Raw genomic sequence first — 19,528 nt, forward strand, 5'->3', positions numbered from 1 at the left:
TACAGTTTGGTATCTATTAATAAAGCAGAAAATCTGTAATATCTATATACACGTATAATCAACCTTAGGTCCTATTGATTTTCTTAAACAAAAACTATGTATTGTTTTATATTACTATTTTTAAGGACGTCTATGTATCGGTTATCATATATATATATATATATATATATATATATATATATATTTCTCACTAGGAACGCATATACTCCTAAAGCACGAATTTAAAAGTGTTTGTTAATGAGTCTCTGTTCAAGGAAAGATGTGTTATTTTAACTAACCATTAATCTCCCATTGGTGTAACAGAGGAGACACATATCTCTGTGAGAGAACAAGGTTCATTATATTATTATCTGTAAAATAAATTTGAGAGTGTGAGAAACAGCCAAATGGTACCACAAAGTCTGTGTTTTAGTTAGTTTTTGTGTCAAAAACGAATACCCTAGCTTTGATTTAAGGCTCCATATGTCATGTGTATAGAATGTGAGATAAATTCAAACTTGGATATTTAACCCTTACTAGGATGATAATAATAGCTTAGGTAATAGTGTCACCTAGGGGTAAATGAGTAACATTACACCAAGAGCAGAAATGCATTTTGGGTAATACAATGACATCACCATCATTATCATATGTACACGCCTAGCCAACAATGATTGGAAAACTCAAGTTAGGAAGGTGTCTAACTGATAAGTTTGTGATCATAAACCACACAGGGGGGGGGGGGGGGAGAGCAACAGGAAAAAGACAGAGGGAACAAGGAAAACACAGATAAACAAAGAAAGCCCAGAAGAGAGATCCCAATGACCAGGATCTTTGGAGCCAACTTCCCTTAGCAATTGTACATCATCTGCATTCTCTGATAACATATAACGTTATTCCGGTTAGTGTTAATATAAATTAATTAGCCCGATATTTAGAAGCCTCTTGTCAAGCGGATTCCCGGTTTTTTGAGAGACATCAATCATGTCCTTTATGCTCTCCATGACTGTGAATGGGTAGAAAACCATTGGTGGTTCCCCGCAGGTGTAACTCCACTATACACAGCTGTTCCTCAGAACCCTGCAGTCAGCGCCTTACTGCAGTCTCTGTCTTTCTATACTGATCACAATAATGATTTGGGAGAATATTTATGTTGCAATTTTCCATTTTTTTGTTCATATTTAACAGGTGATATTGCGAACAAATCTTAGGAGCACCCATGGGGGTCACCTTCCCTAGGTAATACTTTCATGAGTTACTATGGGAGTCCCTATACATTTTACCAGTTTGCAGACAGTTTACTCTGGTATTGCCGCTACGTAGACGATTTATTATTCATCTAGACTGGTCCCGTGGCGGCCATAGTAGAGTCCATTCGGCTGCAGTGATGTGAATTTACCGCTCACTTATCACCATAGGGAAAACCATACATTTCTTGATCTGAAGCTGCATGTTGACTACTTACACAATAACATGGTCCAATCACTATATGTAATACCGCTCTTCACGTGGACTCTTGTTTCACAATATAAAAGAGACACCAGTAGGGGAACTAAAACAAGCTAGGAGGAACTCCTCCAATATGGAAAGTTTTCAACAAGCGGCCAGTGAAATCAAATGTCGCTTGTTAAAACAGGGATACCCCCATAGGATTTTAAATGGAGCTGACAAAATTGCCAGTAGTAAAAATAGAAGAGCTCTTCTGTCCCTTAAAGTTAGTAATATGACATCAGGGGAATGTTTCACTGTCACTTTTTCAACTAGTTAGGCCTACATGCACACGACCGTTGTCTGTTTTGCAGTCTGCAAATTGCGGATGGCATCTGTGTGCGTTCCGCAATTTGCGGAACAGCACGGACAGCCATTAATATAACTGCCTATTCTTGTCTGCAAAACGGGCAAGAATAGGACAGGTTATATTTTTGGGGCGGACCACGGAACGGTGCAACGGATGCGGACAGCACACGGAGTGCTGTCCGCATCTTTTGATCTTTTGCAGCCCCACTGAAGTGAATGGGTCTGCATCCAAGCCGCAAAAACTGTGGCTCGGATGCGGACCAAAACAAGGTTTCTGTGCATGAGGCCTTATAAACAAACATGAGTTTTGTGATATTTGTAAAATTATAAAATATGCACCTAAGGGTTAGCCAGAAAGTGCCCAACCTTTAAACTTTGATTCTTATTAAAGGGAGTGTACAAAATGTATAACCCAGGGCCAAAACATTGGCATATGTAGTATATGGTCTCAAATATAACCACTATAGTACTGCCTCCTATGTACAAGAATACAACTACTATGGAGCATGAACTGGTAGGAGTATTTCCCTATCTGAATAATATCAGTAGATATTATGTTGTATACTCCCTGTATATATCATGTGTGCTGTTCTATATAAATAGTATGATGTAAGGACTGTGACTGGAGCACGGAGAGCCTCCGTTCTGTGATATGTCAGGCCTCTATATCTGTACTGAACCCTGCCTGAGCATGCTGGGAGTTATAGCTATACACCGCCCCTTATATGTACAGTGCACCCATAACCCCCCTATACACAGGACACTAACCCCTCTTTATATACAGTCCATCCCCTCTATTCACAAGCCTCCCCAACCCCCTTTATATACAGGACTCTCCCCTATATAGTGCACCCCTCTATATACCACCTTCCCCCTCTATATACCACCCTCTGAACACAGGACACTCCCCTATATACAGTCCGCCCCGCTATTTACAGTACACCACCTACCCATCTATTCACAGGACACCCCAACCCCCCTTTATATACAGGACATCCCCTCTACATACAGTGCATGCCCTCTATAAAAAGGAGACCCGTGACCCCCTATATATGCGGGATACCTCTTCTATACACAGTGCAACCCCTTGAAAATCATTTAGTCAGTTTAGCAAGAAAAAAAATATAATAATAGATAACTGTCCATAAAGTAGAAATAATCAATATTTTTTATTTATTTTTTGCCAGAATCGCCCACCTCTAAGCCAGATACGTGGAAATGGTTCTACAGACTTTCCACGGATCATAAGATAGGCAGTTACCCGTCAGACTTGTCTCGGCTGCCTTCAGCTCAGTATCTTCGAGCACTCTCTGCGGGTTCTTTGGCAATGGTTCTACAGACTTTCCACGGATCATAAGATAGGCAGTTACCCGTCAGACTTGTCTCGGCTGCCTTCAGCTCAGTATCTTCGAGCACTCTCTGCGGGTTCTTTGGCAATGGTTCTACAGACTTTCCACGGATCATAAGATAGGCAGTTACCCGTCAGACTTGTCTCGGCTGTCTTCAGCTCAGTATCTTCGAACGCTCTCTGCGGGTTCTTTGTCCTGGTGGACACTGAGCAGCTTCGCTGTGATCCAGCGGCAGACAAATTGCTTCATATGCTCTCTGAGGCAGGGAGTAAAGCCATTCTACAAAACCGGATGGATCCACAAGCCCCACCTCAGGAGATGCAATCGAGACGGGACCATCATCTTTCTAGTGAGTCCGTCTTGCATCCTCTCCTGCAGCAAAGAGAGAGTGCAATATGTGAGCGCTTCTCTGCCCACACACAGGGCTCGTTGGGTAATGGAGGGACCAAGGGTACCACAGGGAATGAACTGCTACTGTGATCGCCATGTGGGGAGCCATATGGGCTTATGGAGCGCAGACCTCCTGGGGAAACATGCCTCATACATGGTCAAAACAGACCCCAAAGCATCTGAGGGCTTAAAAGTCTGCGATCAGCGATCAGCGTTATCAATCACATACATTAGCCCCCAGGAGTATGCTTTGTGCTATGGCCAGGCTCCTGAGTTCCACCTTTAAAGTGCAGACATCCGCCATCCTGAAGGGGTTAAAGTAGCCTGTCTGACCATTAAACCAGTTTTAGTTATGGCTGTGAAAGAGTTTAACAGAGAAAACAGTATTCACCACTACTCCAATCCAGCACCCAGGCTTCCATTCCTAACAGACAGAAGTGCGACGTCCTGTGCCTGGTCATACATGCAGCCAAACTCCTAATTTGTACTGTTAAGGGCAAGCAACCCAAAATAGCTGTCTACCAATGGATATTTGACTGGGCTATTTTCCCTTGTCATCTCCCAAGGCCTGTTAAAAAGTCAGACTGATTCATAGGGAGCATGTCACGTAAGGTAGGGACAGTGCAGCACTAAATTCCACCTACATAACTGTCCCAATTTGCCCTAAACGGCGGCCCCCAACTGGGCGATAGTCCCTCACCTAGCTAAGTGCACAGGACCTAAACAAGAGGGAGAAGGGGTGGTCAGACAGACCCAGATCAGAACCAGATGAGTACAACAAGGACCGAATCCAAATCCAAATGCAGAACCAAATATAAGCCAGAGTTCAAACCAGAGATTAACGTCAGAACCAAAACAAGAGACAAGCACAGAGTCCAATACCTGATGGAATCAGCACCAGGAGATAGGCCAGGGCTGGTTGTGAGAGTGCAACTCCAATGGCGCCGCCACAGAGAAACCGGAGTTGCCGTGGGAGCGTGGACAAGCAAGTACATGACAGAGCCACTTTCAAAAGGTGGCGCTAGAGAAATTGTTTTATTTCCCCATGAGATACCTCTTTGCGGGTTTGGCGTTTGGAATCTGTTCCATTGGACAAAGACTTTAGTAGAAAAGAACGAATAAATATCCAGCAGCTCTGGTGTTTGATTTCTAGATGGCTGTGGTGATTATTATGACGGATATCCTGTAACATGTAATTACTGCAGGCAGAAATGTCATCAGCTTCTCAGCGTCAGGAGACGACACGGCATGAAGAATAACGCATCAGACTGTCACTAGCCTACGGCGTCACGTATACAGATTGTTAGAAGCTACATAACCTATGGCATTTAGAGTATTCTGATACATGGCTTTGTACATGTAACACATACTTATCCAAGCACAGTGGAGGGTCAGAGTGCAGTTTAGTACATCTCCAGAACCTAATCAATCTGTTCTTAAAGGGATTGTCCCACACAAAAAAATATTCTACATTTTTTAAACCAGCATCTGGATCTGAATACTTTTGTAATTGCATGTAATTAAAACTATTGCATAGCCACTGAGCTACTCGATAAAATGTATCTGTACAGCGCCACCTGCTGTTTGTTCTCTTTCATATTTCTCTGTACACTTCACTGACGTGGATGCACATGCTCCGTTCCATCCTTCAATTGCCTTCTGAGCTGTGATAGGGAGAGCTGCATAGGAGAGGACACCCCCCCTGAGCTGTGATAGGGAGAGAGCTGCATAGGAGAGGACACCCCCCCCCCCCCTCCTGAGCTGTGATAGGGAGAGAGCTGCATAGGAGAGGACACCCCCCCCTGAGCTGTGATAGGGAGAGAGCTGCATAGGAGAGGACACCCCCTAAGTTGTGATAGGGAGAGAGGACACACCCCCTGAGCTGCCAGCTTGATATAAATCTAGCACAGCAATGAATGAGGAGATCTCTGGATACATATGAGGTACAGGGCTGGTTCTAGCTTTGTTAGCAAGATTGTAATGTACTATATTAATCATGAGAGAACCCCTTTAAAAGAAGTTTTCCTATAAGCAACATCTAGTCACAGGATAGGAAATAAAATGTATGAACGCTGGGAAGTCTGACTGTTGGGACCCCCACTAATCACCAGAAAAAGGGTGGGCACCACTGCATTCACTACATGCCCATCTAATAGAAGGGAACAGAGCAGTGGTCATTCACACAGGGTCCCCCATTCTCGGGATTGTTGGGGTCCCAGCGGTCAGACGTCCCATTTTCTGTGAACAGGTGATAACTGTTGGATACCTCAAAATCCCTTTAAAGGGGTTGTCTCATTACAGACACCTATGAACTATCGACAGGATAGAGGATTAGTATCTGATCAGCGGGGGTCCAACAGCTGGCGCTCTGGCTGATCATAAGAACATGGGACCCCCTGTTCCCCACTGTCATGTATGTGCGTTGCCGCTCCATTATGACCTGCCTGCCACACTACTGGCCAATCTGCTGCTAATCCAGCATAGGACTGCCTGTCGCACAATGGAGTCAAAGGATTTCCAGACTACTGAGCGCCGGATTAACAGAATCTTATATATGAGATCAAGGACATTAATTATATTTTATTGGCCTCCAGAGACGTTAATGAGCTGCTGCTCTGCGAATCATTAACCCAAATTTACACTGTGGAAGAGGAAGCGCCATCTTGTAGATTATAAAGAATAACAAACATTTAGGATGGAGGATTGGCCCACTTAAAGGGGAAGCGCTTCATCATTTCAACCCTCTGATTGTCGAGGGTCCAACTCCCGGCCAGTGGCGGATCCAGGGGGGGGGGGAACGGGGGGGAAACGGGGCAATTGCCCCCCCCCCCCCCCGAGCTGGCGGCGGCGGGGCACAGGGAGATGAGCGCTTCCATTGTGGAAGCGCTTATCTCCAGTCATCTGTATCGGCGTCCTCAGGACAGAGATACAGATGTCTATGCTGCGGCAGGGGAGTGAGAGGCGTGTCCCTTTCCCTTCCTCTGATAGGTTGCCGGCGCTAGGCCGGCAACCTATCAGAGGCCGTCATCGCGCCGCCTGAGCCATACAGTGCGGGACACAGGCCAGAAGAGGCCTGCATCGCTGACATGGAGGTAAGTATGTGGTTTTTTTTTTATATATACAATACTTTTACTGCAAGGGGGGGGGGCTGTTATTAATACTGGCACATGGGGGGGGCTGTTATAATACTGGCACATGGGGGGGCTGTTATTAATACTGGCACATGGGGGGGCTGTTATTAATACTGGCACATGGGGGGGCTGTTATTAATACTGGCACATGGGGGGGCTGTTATTAATACTGGCACATGGGGGGGGCTGTTATTAATACTGGCACATGGGGGGGCTGTTATTAATACTGGCACATGGGGGGGCTGTTATTAATACTGGCACATGGGGGGGCTGTTATTAATACTGGCACATGGGGGGGGCTGTTATTAATACTGGCACATGGGGGGGCTGTTATTAATACTGGCACATGGGGGGGCTGTTATTAATACTGGCACATGGGGGGGCTGTTATTAATACTGGCACATGGGGGGGCTGTTATTAATACTGGCACATGGGGGGGCTGTTATTAATACTGGCACATGGGGGGGCTGTTATTAATACTGGCACATGGGGGGGCTGTTATTAATACTGGCACATGGGGGGGCTGTTATTAATACTGGCACATGGGGGGGCTGTTATTAATACTGGCACATGGGGGGGCTGTTATTAATACTGGCACATGGGGGGCTGTTATTAATACTGGCACATGGGGGGGCTGTTATTAATACTGGCACATGGGGGGGCTGTTATTAATACTGGCACATGGGGGGCTGTTATTAATACTGGCACATGGGGGGGCTGTTATTAATACTGGCACATGGGGGGGCTGTTATTAATACTGGCACATGGGGGGGCTGTTATTAATACTGGCACATGGGGGGGCTGTTATTAATACTGGCACATGGGGGGGCTGTTATTAATACTGGCACATGGGGGGGCTGTTATTAATACTGGCACATGGGGGGGCTGTTATTAATACTGGCACATGGGGGGGCTGTTATTAATACTGGCACATGGGGGGGCTGTTATTAATACTGGCACATGGGGGGGCTGTTATTAATACTGGCACATGGGGGGGCTGTTATTAATACTGGCACATGGGGGGGCTGTTATTAATACTGGCACATGGGGGGGCTGTTATTAATACTGGCACATGGGGGGGCTGTTATTAATACTGGCACATGGGGGGCTGTTATTAATACTGGCACATGGGGGGGCTGTTATTAATACTGGCACATGGGGGGGCTGTTATTAATACTGGCACATGGGGGGGCTGTTATTAATACTGGCACATGGGGGGGCTGTTATTAATACTGGCACATGGGGGGCTGTTATTAATACTGGCACATGGGGGGGCTGTTATAATACTGGCACATGGGGGGGCTGTTATTAATACTGGCACATGGGGGGGCTGTTATTAATACTGGCACATGGGGGGGCTGTTATTAATACTGGCACATGGGGGGGCTGTTATTAATACTGGCACATGGGGGGGCTGTTATTAATACTGGCACATGGGGGGGCTGTTATTAATACTGGCACATGGGGGGGCTGTTATTAATACTGGCACATGGGGGGGCTGTTATTAATACTGGCACATGGGGGGGCTGTTATTAATACTGGCACATGGGGGGGCTGTTATTAATACTGGCACATGGGGGGGCTGTTATTAATACTGGCACATGGGGGGGCTGTTATTAATACTGGCACATGGGGGGGCTGTTATTAATACTGGCACATGGGGGGGCTGTTATTAATACTGGCACATGGGGGGGCTGTTATTAATACTGGCACATGGGGGGGCTGTTATTAATACTGGCACATGGGGGGGCTGTTATTAATACTGGCACATGGGGGGGCTGTTATTAATACTGGCACATGGGGGGGCTGTTATTAATACTGGCACATGGGGGGGCTGTTATTAATACTGGCACATGGGGGGGCTGTTATTAATACTGGCACATGGGGGGGGCTGTTATTAATACTGGCACATGGGGGGGCTGTTATTAATACTGGCACATGGGGGGGCTGTTATTAATACTGGCACATGATTGTGGGCACTATAGGGGCATCTACTGAGGCCACAAAGAAGGGGTATTTTATATGGGCACTCTGTACAGTACAATTTTATACTGGGACACATTATGGTGGGTACTATGGGGAAGGGGGGAGAGGAGTACTATGGGGTCATCTACATGGGGGCACTAAGAAGGGGTATTTTATACTTTCAAATTATGGGGGACACTGAGGGCTTCTACTGGAGCATTTTATACTGGTACATTATGGGGGGCACTAGGAGGAAGGAGGGTATGGAGCACTATGAGGGCATTTACTAGGGGCACTATATAAGGGGATTTTATACTGGCACATTATGTGGGCACCATGGGGACATTAGCTCAACTAGGGGCATTACAAGGGGGTATTTTTTGCACTGTCACATTATAAGGAGAATTATTTCTACTGGGGGGCATTATGGTGGGCTTTATTACTCCACCATGGTATGACCCCCTAGTAGCAGCACCAGCCTCTCCCTGCTCTGCTATCCCTCTGCTTCTTCTCCAAATCCTTATTATGAAATATTTCTCATTAGGATAAAACACAAGATCAGCTCCGCCGAGACCCCGGCCAAAGTGTGGAAGTGGCGTCCGAGATCCCCAAGGGTCAAGCCAAGTAACTACGTTTTCATGTAAAATGTTTGTTATACACATGTAGCCTACACTGTGCCACACAATATACAGTATACCTCTACACTGTGCCACACAATATACAGTATACCTCTACACTGTGCCCCACAATATACAGTATACCTCTACACTGTGCCACACAATATACAGTATACCGCTACACTGTGCCCCACAATATACAGTATACCTCTACACTGTGCCCCACAATATACAGTATACCTCTACACTGTGCCCCACAATATACAGTATACCTCTACACTGTGCCCCACAATATACAGTATACCGCTACACTGTGCCCCACAATATAAAGTATACCTCTACACTGTGCCCCACAATATACAGTATACCTCTACACTGTGCCCCACAATATACAGTATACCTCTACACTGTGCCCCACAATATACAGTATACCGCTACACTGTGTAGTCTGTTCTATAAGCACCATTGTTTTGTGGCGGCGGACAGAAAATAATCTGAAAGTGCTCCTCCCGAGACCAGGCTCTGGATCCGCCACTGCTCCCGGCAGACCCGCCGTCCAGCTGCTTGAAGAGGCCGTGGGGCTCCGGTGAGCGCTGCCGCCTCTTCCAAGTTCATTGGTCACATGGTCTAGGTTTGTTATACACATGTAGCCTACACTGTGCCACACAATATACAGTATACCTCTACACTGTGCCACACAATATACAGTATACCTCTACACTGTGCCCCACAATATACAGTATACCGCTACACTGTGCCACACAATATAAAGTATACCTCTACACTGTGCCCCACAATATACAGTATGCCTCTACACTGTGCCCCACAATATACAGTATACCTCTACACTGTGCCCCACAATATACAGTATACCGCTACACTGTGCCCCACAATATACAGTATACCTCTACACTGTGCCACACAATATACAGTATACCGCTACACTGTGCCACACAATGTACAGTATACCTCTACACTGTGCCACACAATATACAGTATACCGCTACACTGTGCCACACAATATACAGTATACCGCTACACTGTGCCCCACAATATACCGCTACACTGTGCCACACAATATACAGTATACCGCTACACTGTGCCACACAATATACCGCTACACTGTGCCACACAATATACAGTATACCGCTACACTGTGTAGTCTGTTCCATAAGCACCATTGTTTTGTGGCGGCGGACAGAAAATAATCTGAAAGTGCTCCTCCCGAGACCAGGCTCTGGATCCGCCACTGCTCCCGGCAGACCCGCCGTCCAGCTGCTTGAAGAGGCCGTGGGGCGCCGGTGAGCGCTGCCGCCTCTTCCAAGTTCATTGGTCACATGGTCTAGGTGCCACTCAGTCCCGGTCAAGTGAATAGGCCTGGGCTGCAATACAAAGCACAACCACTGTTGTGGTTGCGGCCTCTTCAAACAGCTGATTGGTTTTGGGCCTCCACCAATCAGATACTGAGGACCTATCTGAGAATAAGTCATCAATATTCTACTTCCTGATCACCCCTTTAACAGGATGAAAGGATGAAGTGCTGTCCCTTTAAGCAGGCCGATTATAAGTCCCGACCTGTAATTATCTTTTTGTTAGCTTTTCTTTATAGATCTATAAAAGGAAGGTTCCTCTTCCACAAAGTAGATCTGGGTTAATGATTCATTCACCGAGCAGAAGCTCATTAAAAGGGTTTTCCGAGATTTATTTATTTTTTCTCCTGATGACCGATTTTTTGGATAGGTCATCATTATCCGATCGGTGGGGGTCCGACACCCGGGATCCCTGCAGATAAGATGTTTGAGAAGGTATCGGCGCTCACAACAGCGCTGCTGCCCTCTTGTTGCTTTGCCCTGACCGCGTGACGTCGCGTTCATTGGTCACATGACCTGGGCGCCACTCATCCCCTTTGAAGTGAATGGGGCTGAGCTGCAATACCAAGCACAGCCACAATACAATGGACGGCGCTGTGCTTGGGGAGCAGGGAGAAGGACGCAGTGCTACTGCGAGCGTCGGGGCCTTCTTAAACAGCCCGGGGGTGGGACCCCACCGATCAGATACTGAATACCTATCTAGAGAAGTTATAAAAAAAAAAATATATATATATATATATATATATATATATATATATATAAATAAACTCTCAGAAAACCCCTTTAACTTCTCTGTAGGTCAGTAATGTCGGAACCCCACCAATAATTTCCTTCCGGAAAACACATTTAATCCCCCTCTCCGCATCCCGATCCTGCACATCCCGACAAAATCAGAACCATTAATGTGAAAGGAACTGTTTCGACAGCAAAGACATGGATTCAGATGAAAGGGACACACTGGAATTTCCGAAAAAAATAAATAAAAATCTGCTGTGTGCGAATTCATCCTTTTAACCCGCCCAAATCTCCAGCGAACCTCAGGAGTAAGGGGGGGGGGGACATTTTGTTAAGGGCTCAACGTCAGCCTCTGAACCTAATCCTGCTCCGTGTGCAATATACGGGGCCATGTACCATGCGCCTCATGTGAGTACAGTACAACAGACTCACAGTCAGATAGGAACTGCCTAGGATGCAGTTAGTTCAGGTCAGGGGAGCCGCGGTCGGTAATGGGAGAGATGCAGCCGAGTGCCGACACACGGGCTGTGTTTCCCGAATTGGGAACGGTCCTATGAATCAGCCCCAACCTCCAGAATTTGTTCAGTACCATGATTTTATTGAATTTTTTTAATAAAGCTTCCAGTGTTTGTATTCAGTAGAGCCATTTAGGCTGGGCTCCCGGGCTCAATTATTTCCCCCCATACATTTACTTTTAAGGGTACTTTCATACTTGCGTTTTCCTTTTCCGGCATAGAGTTCCGTCACAGGGGCTCTATACCGGAAAGGAACTGATCAGGCATTCTGAATGGAGAGTAATCCGTTCAGGATGTCTTCAGTTCAGTCGTTTTGACTGATCAGGCAAAAGATAAAACCGTAGCATGCTACGGTTTTATCTCCGGCGAAAAAAACTCAAGACTTGCCTCAATGCCGGATCCGGCATTTTTTCCCATAGGAATGTATTAGTGCCGGATCCGGCATTCAGAATACCGGATCCGTCCTTCCGGTCTGCGCATGCGCAGACTGAAAAAAAAATAGTAAAAAAAAAATAAATGCCGGATCCGTTTTGCCGGATGACACCGGAAGGACGGATCCGGCATTTCAAATGCATTTTTTCGACTGATCAGGCATTTTTAAGACTGATCAGGATCCTGATCAGTCTTACAAATGCCATCAGTTGGCATACGTTTTGCCTGATCCGGCAGGCAGTTCCGGCGACGGAACTGCCTGCCGTATCTCTCTGCCGCAAGTGTGAAAGTAACATTAGCTGTACATTTTTAAAACTGTTTAATCTGTAAAAAAAAAAAATATATATAATAATAAATAAATATGAATGTAGCCTTACTGTATACTCCCTGGGGGTCACTAATTAGGTTAAAATACAAAATACAATGTTCGCCAGGTAAGCTGGCGAACGCTCCATCGTTTCTATTACCAGACAAGCCGCTCCAGCAGTAATTATCCGGCGCGACACATGAGCCGCGTTGCTAGGAGGCTGGGAACATCCGGCATGAAGAGGACACTTATTTGATGTCCCTGGAGCAATTAAGCAAATCAAATCCTGGAGGAGCTGAGTGCTTATCTCTGAAGAGCCAGATCCGTGCTACGAACGAGGCATCTGTGCCCTCTACCCACCAGTATGCTGCCATGCTACTTACTGGGACCCTGCGCGCCTTCTCGTCCATTACTGCGCAGCTGGATGCAGTCTATTGCTTTCTGTTACCAGCCAGCTGTCATGTTCAATAGGATGGAAGTGAAGGAACCTCCCTGACCCCCCAAGATCACTAATTCGGTCACCTATCTCCAGTGCCGGGAACCTCCAGGTGCTGCACTATTGGGCCCCTTTCAGACGAGCAAGCGTCTCGCAGCGAGGCACCCGGCCTAAATTCCCAGCACTACTGGGGTTGCATAGCATTATATTGATTTATGACGCTATGTAACCCTTAAAGGTCTGAAATGTACTGGATAACACTGACATAATGCTGTCAGTGTTGTCCAATACATTCCAGAACTGTAAGGCTAGGTCTACACTGCAACATTTGTCGCGCAACATTTTGTCCCATCAATGTCGCGCAACAATTTTTATAATGATAGTCTATGGTGTCGCACTGCAACATGCTGCGACTGTTGCAGTACATCGCTTTGCGACATCATAGACTATAATTCTGAAAATTGTTGCTCGACATTGGTGGGACAAAATGTCGCGTGACAAATGTTGCAGTGTAGTTCTGCCCTAGGGCCTATCTGTCGCGCGACACAAGTCGTCGTGTAGACCTAGCCTAAGGGTTATAGCATAATAGCAATATAATGCTATGCGACCCCGGCAGTGCTGGAAGTTCAGGCGAGTCCGCAGCGAGACGCTCGCTCATCTGAAAGGGGCCTTAGGGTATGTTCCCACGTAGAAGACACTCCTGCAGATATTCGCGCGGCAGAAACAGCGGTGTTGTACGGTGCCAGCAAAGTGGATAAGATGTGAAGAAGTCTCATCCACACGCAGCGTAAATTTGACGGTGCCTGCACATTGCGGACCACAATTTTGGGCCCACAGCAAATGCACAGGGCAAACACGTTCGTGGGCATGAGCCCTTAAGGAGATTTGGCAGAGCGTCCCTGCACAGAGCAGCCTGCTGGATCTCGCAGGATCTGATATTGCCGGATTCTCCACTTCACCGCCGGATCCCTATTGAAAGTAACGGGGTCCGGTGTTGATAAGGCCGCTTTCCGGCATAAACGCTAGGTTTCAGCTGGACAAAACCAGGTGCATGCAATGTTTTGTTTTGTCCGACTGATAACTGGCATTTCTGCTGGATCTCCTTGACGGAGATGTGAACAAAGCCCAAGGCTGAAAATCGGACCTATTTTTATTTATTTTTAAAAGCTCCATTTAGCGGAATGACATAGTAGCAGAAATTTCTGCAACAAATCTGCCACGTGTGACTCCATGCCAGCTTTAGGCTGGTTTCACACGGGCGTTGCGGATTGGGGCCGCATGCGTTCAGGGTGCGTTCAGTGAAACTCGCACCATTTTGCAAGCAAGTTCAGTCAGTTTTGTCTGCGATTGCGTTTAGTTGTTCAGTTTTTTCCGCGCGGGTGCAATGCGTTTTGATGCGTTTTTTCACGCGCGTGATAAAAAACTGAATGTTTACAAACATCATCTCTTAGCAACCATCAGTGAAAAACGCATCGCACCCGCACTTGCTTGCAGATGCAATGCGTTATTCACGCAGCCCCATTCACTTCTATGGAGCCAGGGCTGCGTGAAAAACGCAGAATATAGAACATGCTGCGATTTTCACGCAACGCAGAACTGATGCGTGAAAAACAATGCTCATGTACACAGCCCCATTGAAATGAATGGGTCAGGATTCAGTCCGGGTGCAATGCGTTCACGTCACGCATTGCACCCGCGCGGAAATCACGCTCGTGTGAAAGGGACCTTAGTGTTACTGGCCCTTTAAATGGACACGTTACAGCTATGACAGCACAGTTACCAAATGTCACCTCCCCGGACGGACTCACTGATAGGATCATACATGGGTGATGAGGAAACGGTCCTCAATTCTCAAAAATCGCTGTTAAAAAAAAATAAAAAATGATATCAATGAGAAAATAAAAAAGGAACAAAAAAAAGTCCTAATTACCGCATTTGTACAGCGTCGTATACAGCTGCGGGCAGCCCCCCCCCCCCCCCTCCCCACTAATGCTAAAAAGAGTAAGAAACGCACCAAAAATGGGTAATGCCAACTCCAGATCCCAACATCCTCTCACTGATCCTTAATTTATTTTCCCTTATGGAAAATGACCTAAAAATCAGTCATGAACCAGGAAGCTCAGGATGACTAGAGGAAGCTCTAAGATAATGAGGTGCCATGGGAGTGTGCTACTCCACAGTCGGTGCCATGTGGACACTCCCTGAAATGGCGCCAAATAATAAGCAAAAAAAAGGATCTAAAAAGAGGACGAAGCTGCGACTTTCCAAACCGAGCACAATGCGCACAATGCGACCCCGTCCTCCCCTCCACGTCTCACAAGGGCCACGTGACCTCCCAGATATAATCTGTAGACCAGAAATATCGGACGGCTGCTGAGCTTCAATAGAAAATGCACCGTGCAACCCATGTGAGAGAAGAGGATAACCCCGACAACAGGACTCCCCAAAAAGACACGCCAAATTGGGGATCCATTAAAAGCAGCAATCACCAACCCATGGAGCTCCCACGCGCATCAGCAACCACCCGACTGAGCCCACTGAAGCCAGCACCCCTCAAAAGACTAGCCACCCCCAAAAGAAAGCGCTGACCGGCATCATAAAAGAATACAGATTGAGCATCGTGGCCCTCCAGCTGTTGCAAAACTACAACTCCCATCATGCAGCTGACAGCTATCAGGGCATGCTGGAAGTTGCAGTTTCGCTGGAGAGCCCCACAAGTTTGACATCCCTGTTCTAGGACAGGGATCAGCAACCTCCGGCACTCCAGCTGTTCTGAAACTACAACTCCCAGAATCCTCCTTTCACTTCTATGGGAGTTACAAGAATAGCAGAGTAAGTGTGCATGCTGGGAGTTGTAGTTTCACAGCAGCTGGAGGGCCAAAGGTTGCGAATCCATTTTCTAGGATATAGTGAAGGTGAAAGACTGCCCCCTGCAGGCGAGATCTACAACGGCATGTCAGCTGCAGCTCAGTACGGCGATCTGCATGAGGTCCGGGCTACTTATGTCCTCCCTGCACCAGGGAGGCTACTTACCTCCGGTGTCACCTGCACTGCATGCATCAAATATAACGTGGATCTAAGTACACAGAACGCGGCTGGGGATGCATGTCTCCAGGCCATCAGGAACACGCGGGACGAGGCATGTCTGATCTAGCGCAAAAGTAAAGCTAGGGCTACACGGTGACATTTTTCACGCGAAAAGGGGTACAACTACATTGCGACATTGTGATTATAGTCTATGGCAGGAATGCTCAACTTGCGGCCCTCCAGCTGTTGCAAAACCAACTCCCAGCATGCCTGGACAGCCTACAGCTATTAGGACATGCTGGGATTTGTAGTTTTGCAACAGATGGAGGGCCGCTGGTTGAACATCTCTGGCGTCACAATGCGACAGTTGCACAAAAATCCAACTTGGATGGAGTTTTTGCGACACCACAGACTGTCACTAAAATAAATGTTGCGCAACATGGGTAGGACACGACGCCGTATAGCCCCCTAGCCTACCTGCGCAGCATTTGCCCATAGCGACCAAGCAGGTCGACGTTTCAATCTCCTGTAAGGCTATGTGCACACAGCGCAGATTTTCCATTGACGACCAAAGGCAGATTTTGCAGACCCTAAAGCTTTAACTGGCTATGCCGCTACGGACCGCTTATCCGCTGCTGACTCAGGTCGTGTCACAACAAGAAACTTTCCTCAAATTACAAGTTTCCCCTTCTGAAATGTTGTAATCGCTGAGCTGTAGTCTGGTTCCCCTGGGAGATTATGGACGCATCAATTTAAAGGGGACACACAATGGTGCAGAATAGACCGCTACCCCCCTGCTATGGGGTCACTGACACCATTGATGGTAGCACATCCCACCAGCGCCCTCCATCACCAGGGTCCAACTTATAGAGATGTCGACTCCGCCGGATCATGTGTATCAGACAACAACTAGAATGGCAATTCCCTGACAGCAAGCTAAAAGGTCCCGGGTGCCAGGGTTCCCACATTAGTCCGGCTGGACCTTACAGGACATCATCTATACCGGGCCTCAAATCCGACACAAGACAAAGGGCTCCTTATCCTGTAAACAGAATGCGCAACTCATGACGGGGCGGGAGACGCGTGACAGGCGTAAACCGGGAAGATACGGCATAGATCATGGGTTACACTGGGGCAGACGGCTGCATCATCTGCCCCCTCCCCCCACCACAGAGTGCTAAAGTCACTTGGGACTTTGCTCCTCATATGGAACAAATAACAGGATTCACGAATGACTGAAAGTCGCCATGCAACCGCCAATCCTATGGGGTACTGACCACGACTCGGCCCCCAATAACTATGTCACTGGTGCGGTCGCCATATTTACAGCCCATTACATGCCTCAACATGTTAAGGGGATGAGCGAATTTCATATTTTCAAATTCGAGTTTGGGTCGTGGCATAATCTGAATTGCGTTATGAAATCCGTTACCACGGACCACAACGCAATCCCATGACGGAATGCATAACTGAATGCCTTGCGGTATTTTTATTGCCAGATCTGGCACTAATACATTTCAATGTAAATGAATGCATTCCGGCAACTGATCCGGAATTTTGGACGGAGATAATATCTCAGCATGCTGCGGTATTTCCTCCGTCCAAAACGCTGTTCAGTGACTGAACTGAAGACATCCTGATGCATCCTGAGCGGATTGCTCTCCATTCAGAATGCATGGGGATAAAACTGATCAGTTCTTTCTGGTATTGAGCTCCTAGGACGGAACTCAACGCCGGTAAAGAAAAACGCTAGTGTGAATGTACCCATAGACTTCTATTATGACTGAATGAATAACGAAATGCCTTTAAAGGAATTCCGTTATGCATTCCGTCATGGAATTGCGTTATGGTCCATGGTAACGGAATCTATAACGCAATTCAGATTATGCCACAACCCAAACTTCAAAATATGAAATTCGCTCATCCCTAATGGTAAGTCCCCAAACCAAGGACAGACGAGATTCTCAATCAATATGGCCGCCATGACACCCAGCTTTTCTACAGCCCTGAAAGGCTCCGTCACCTCTATCACTAGACAGATTTGCCATTCAGGAGTCTAGAAGAGCTGGTTGATGACGTGGGGGGGGGGGCTCTAATGGCTGCAGATCCCTGCAAGGACAGAGAAACCGGAAGACGATCAGTGCAGTGAATACTGGGGGTCATTAACCCACAGATTACGGCTGACAGGCAGGCGCTGAATGTTACACCCCAAAAACCAGACAAGAGTACAAAGTAGTGCTCCCCACCATTCCCAGTACATTATAATACCCCAGACCAGTGCACACACCACCCCCAGTATACGGCGATACCCCAGACCAGTGCACACACCACCCCCAGTATACGGCGATACCCCAGACCAGTGCACACACCACCCCCAGTATACGGCGATACCCCAGACCAGTGCACACACCAACCCCCAGTATACGGCGATACCCCAGACCAGTGCACACACCACCCCCAGTATACGGCGATACCCCAGACCAGTGCACACACCACCCCCAGTATACGGCAATACCCCAGACCAGTGCACACACCACCCCCAGTATACGGCAATACCCCAGACCAGTGCACACACCACCCCCAGTATACAGCAATACCCCAGACCAGTGCACACACCACTCCCAGTATACAGTAATACCCCACACCAGTGCACACACCACCCCCAGTATACAGTAATACCCCAGACCAGTGCACACACCACCCCCAGTATACAGTAATACCCCAGACCAGTGCACACACCACCCCCAGTATACAGTAATACCCCAGACCAGTGCACACACCACCCCCAGTATACAGTAATACCCCAGACCAGTGCACACACCACCCCCAGTATACAGTAATACCCCAGACCAGTGCACACACCACCCCCAGTATACAGTAATACCCCACCATAACACAACAGCCCCCACCCCGTGCATTGTGGGTATCGCCCGCTCTCACCCGTCTCCATCCTGCCACCGCAGCTGTCATCGCTCCACTGGCCTCTGGCACCAGGGTTGTGCGCGCCGCATGCTGGGAAATGTAGTTTCCTCCTATTGCTGCATCTAAGCCCCGCCCTCCACCAGACAGCGGAGGACACTCGGTGCACCGGCTCCGGTCACGGCCGCAGGGCTTCTCCACCGGGTTCCTTCACACCTGGCCGCGAGCCCCTGGCAGCGCTACTAGCGGGGGCGTGGTCTATAACAGCCAATCAGTAGACAGCTTTCATTTACAAAACTACTTTATAGAAATAAGCTGGAATTTGATTGGCCGCTCTATACCGACCTTCACAGCCACAGATTATAGCAGGGAGCTTAAAGGGCTTTTCCATAATTTAGCACTAATGTCCTATGGGCAATAAATATGGAAGTAATTAATATTTATGCCCTTTCTTTACTGCTAGATATTGTCGGTGGCATCTAGTCCTGGAGTGGAATTAGGTGAAGATTACAAAATGTAGGGTCCTATTTATGTAAGAGGGACCTACCATATATGATAC

The 19,528-nt window shown here is 47.4% G+C and overlaps 1 protein-coding gene across 1 annotated transcript in view; it reads right to left on the minus strand.

Annotated features, from left to right (window-relative positions):
* Positions 1-19,150, minus strand: part of ATP13A2 (ATPase cation transporting 13A2) — a 64,560-nt gene extending 45,410 nt beyond the window's left edge. The window contains exon 1 of the mRNA XM_044282508.1: positions 18,991-19,150. Coding sequence (XP_044138443.1) covers positions 18,991-19,000 — 10 coding nt within the window. The 5' untranslated portion in view covers positions 19,001-19,150. The remainder of the gene's footprint in view (positions 1-18,990) is intronic.
* Positions 19,151-19,528: the final 378 nt, after the last annotated feature.

Source organism: Bufo gargarizans, chromosome 2 (genome assembly GCF_014858855.1).
Source record: "Bufo gargarizans isolate SCDJY-AF-19 chromosome 2, ASM1485885v1, whole genome shotgun sequence".
NCBI classification, from domain to species: Eukaryota; Metazoa; Chordata; class Amphibia; order Anura; family Bufonidae; genus Bufo; species Bufo gargarizans.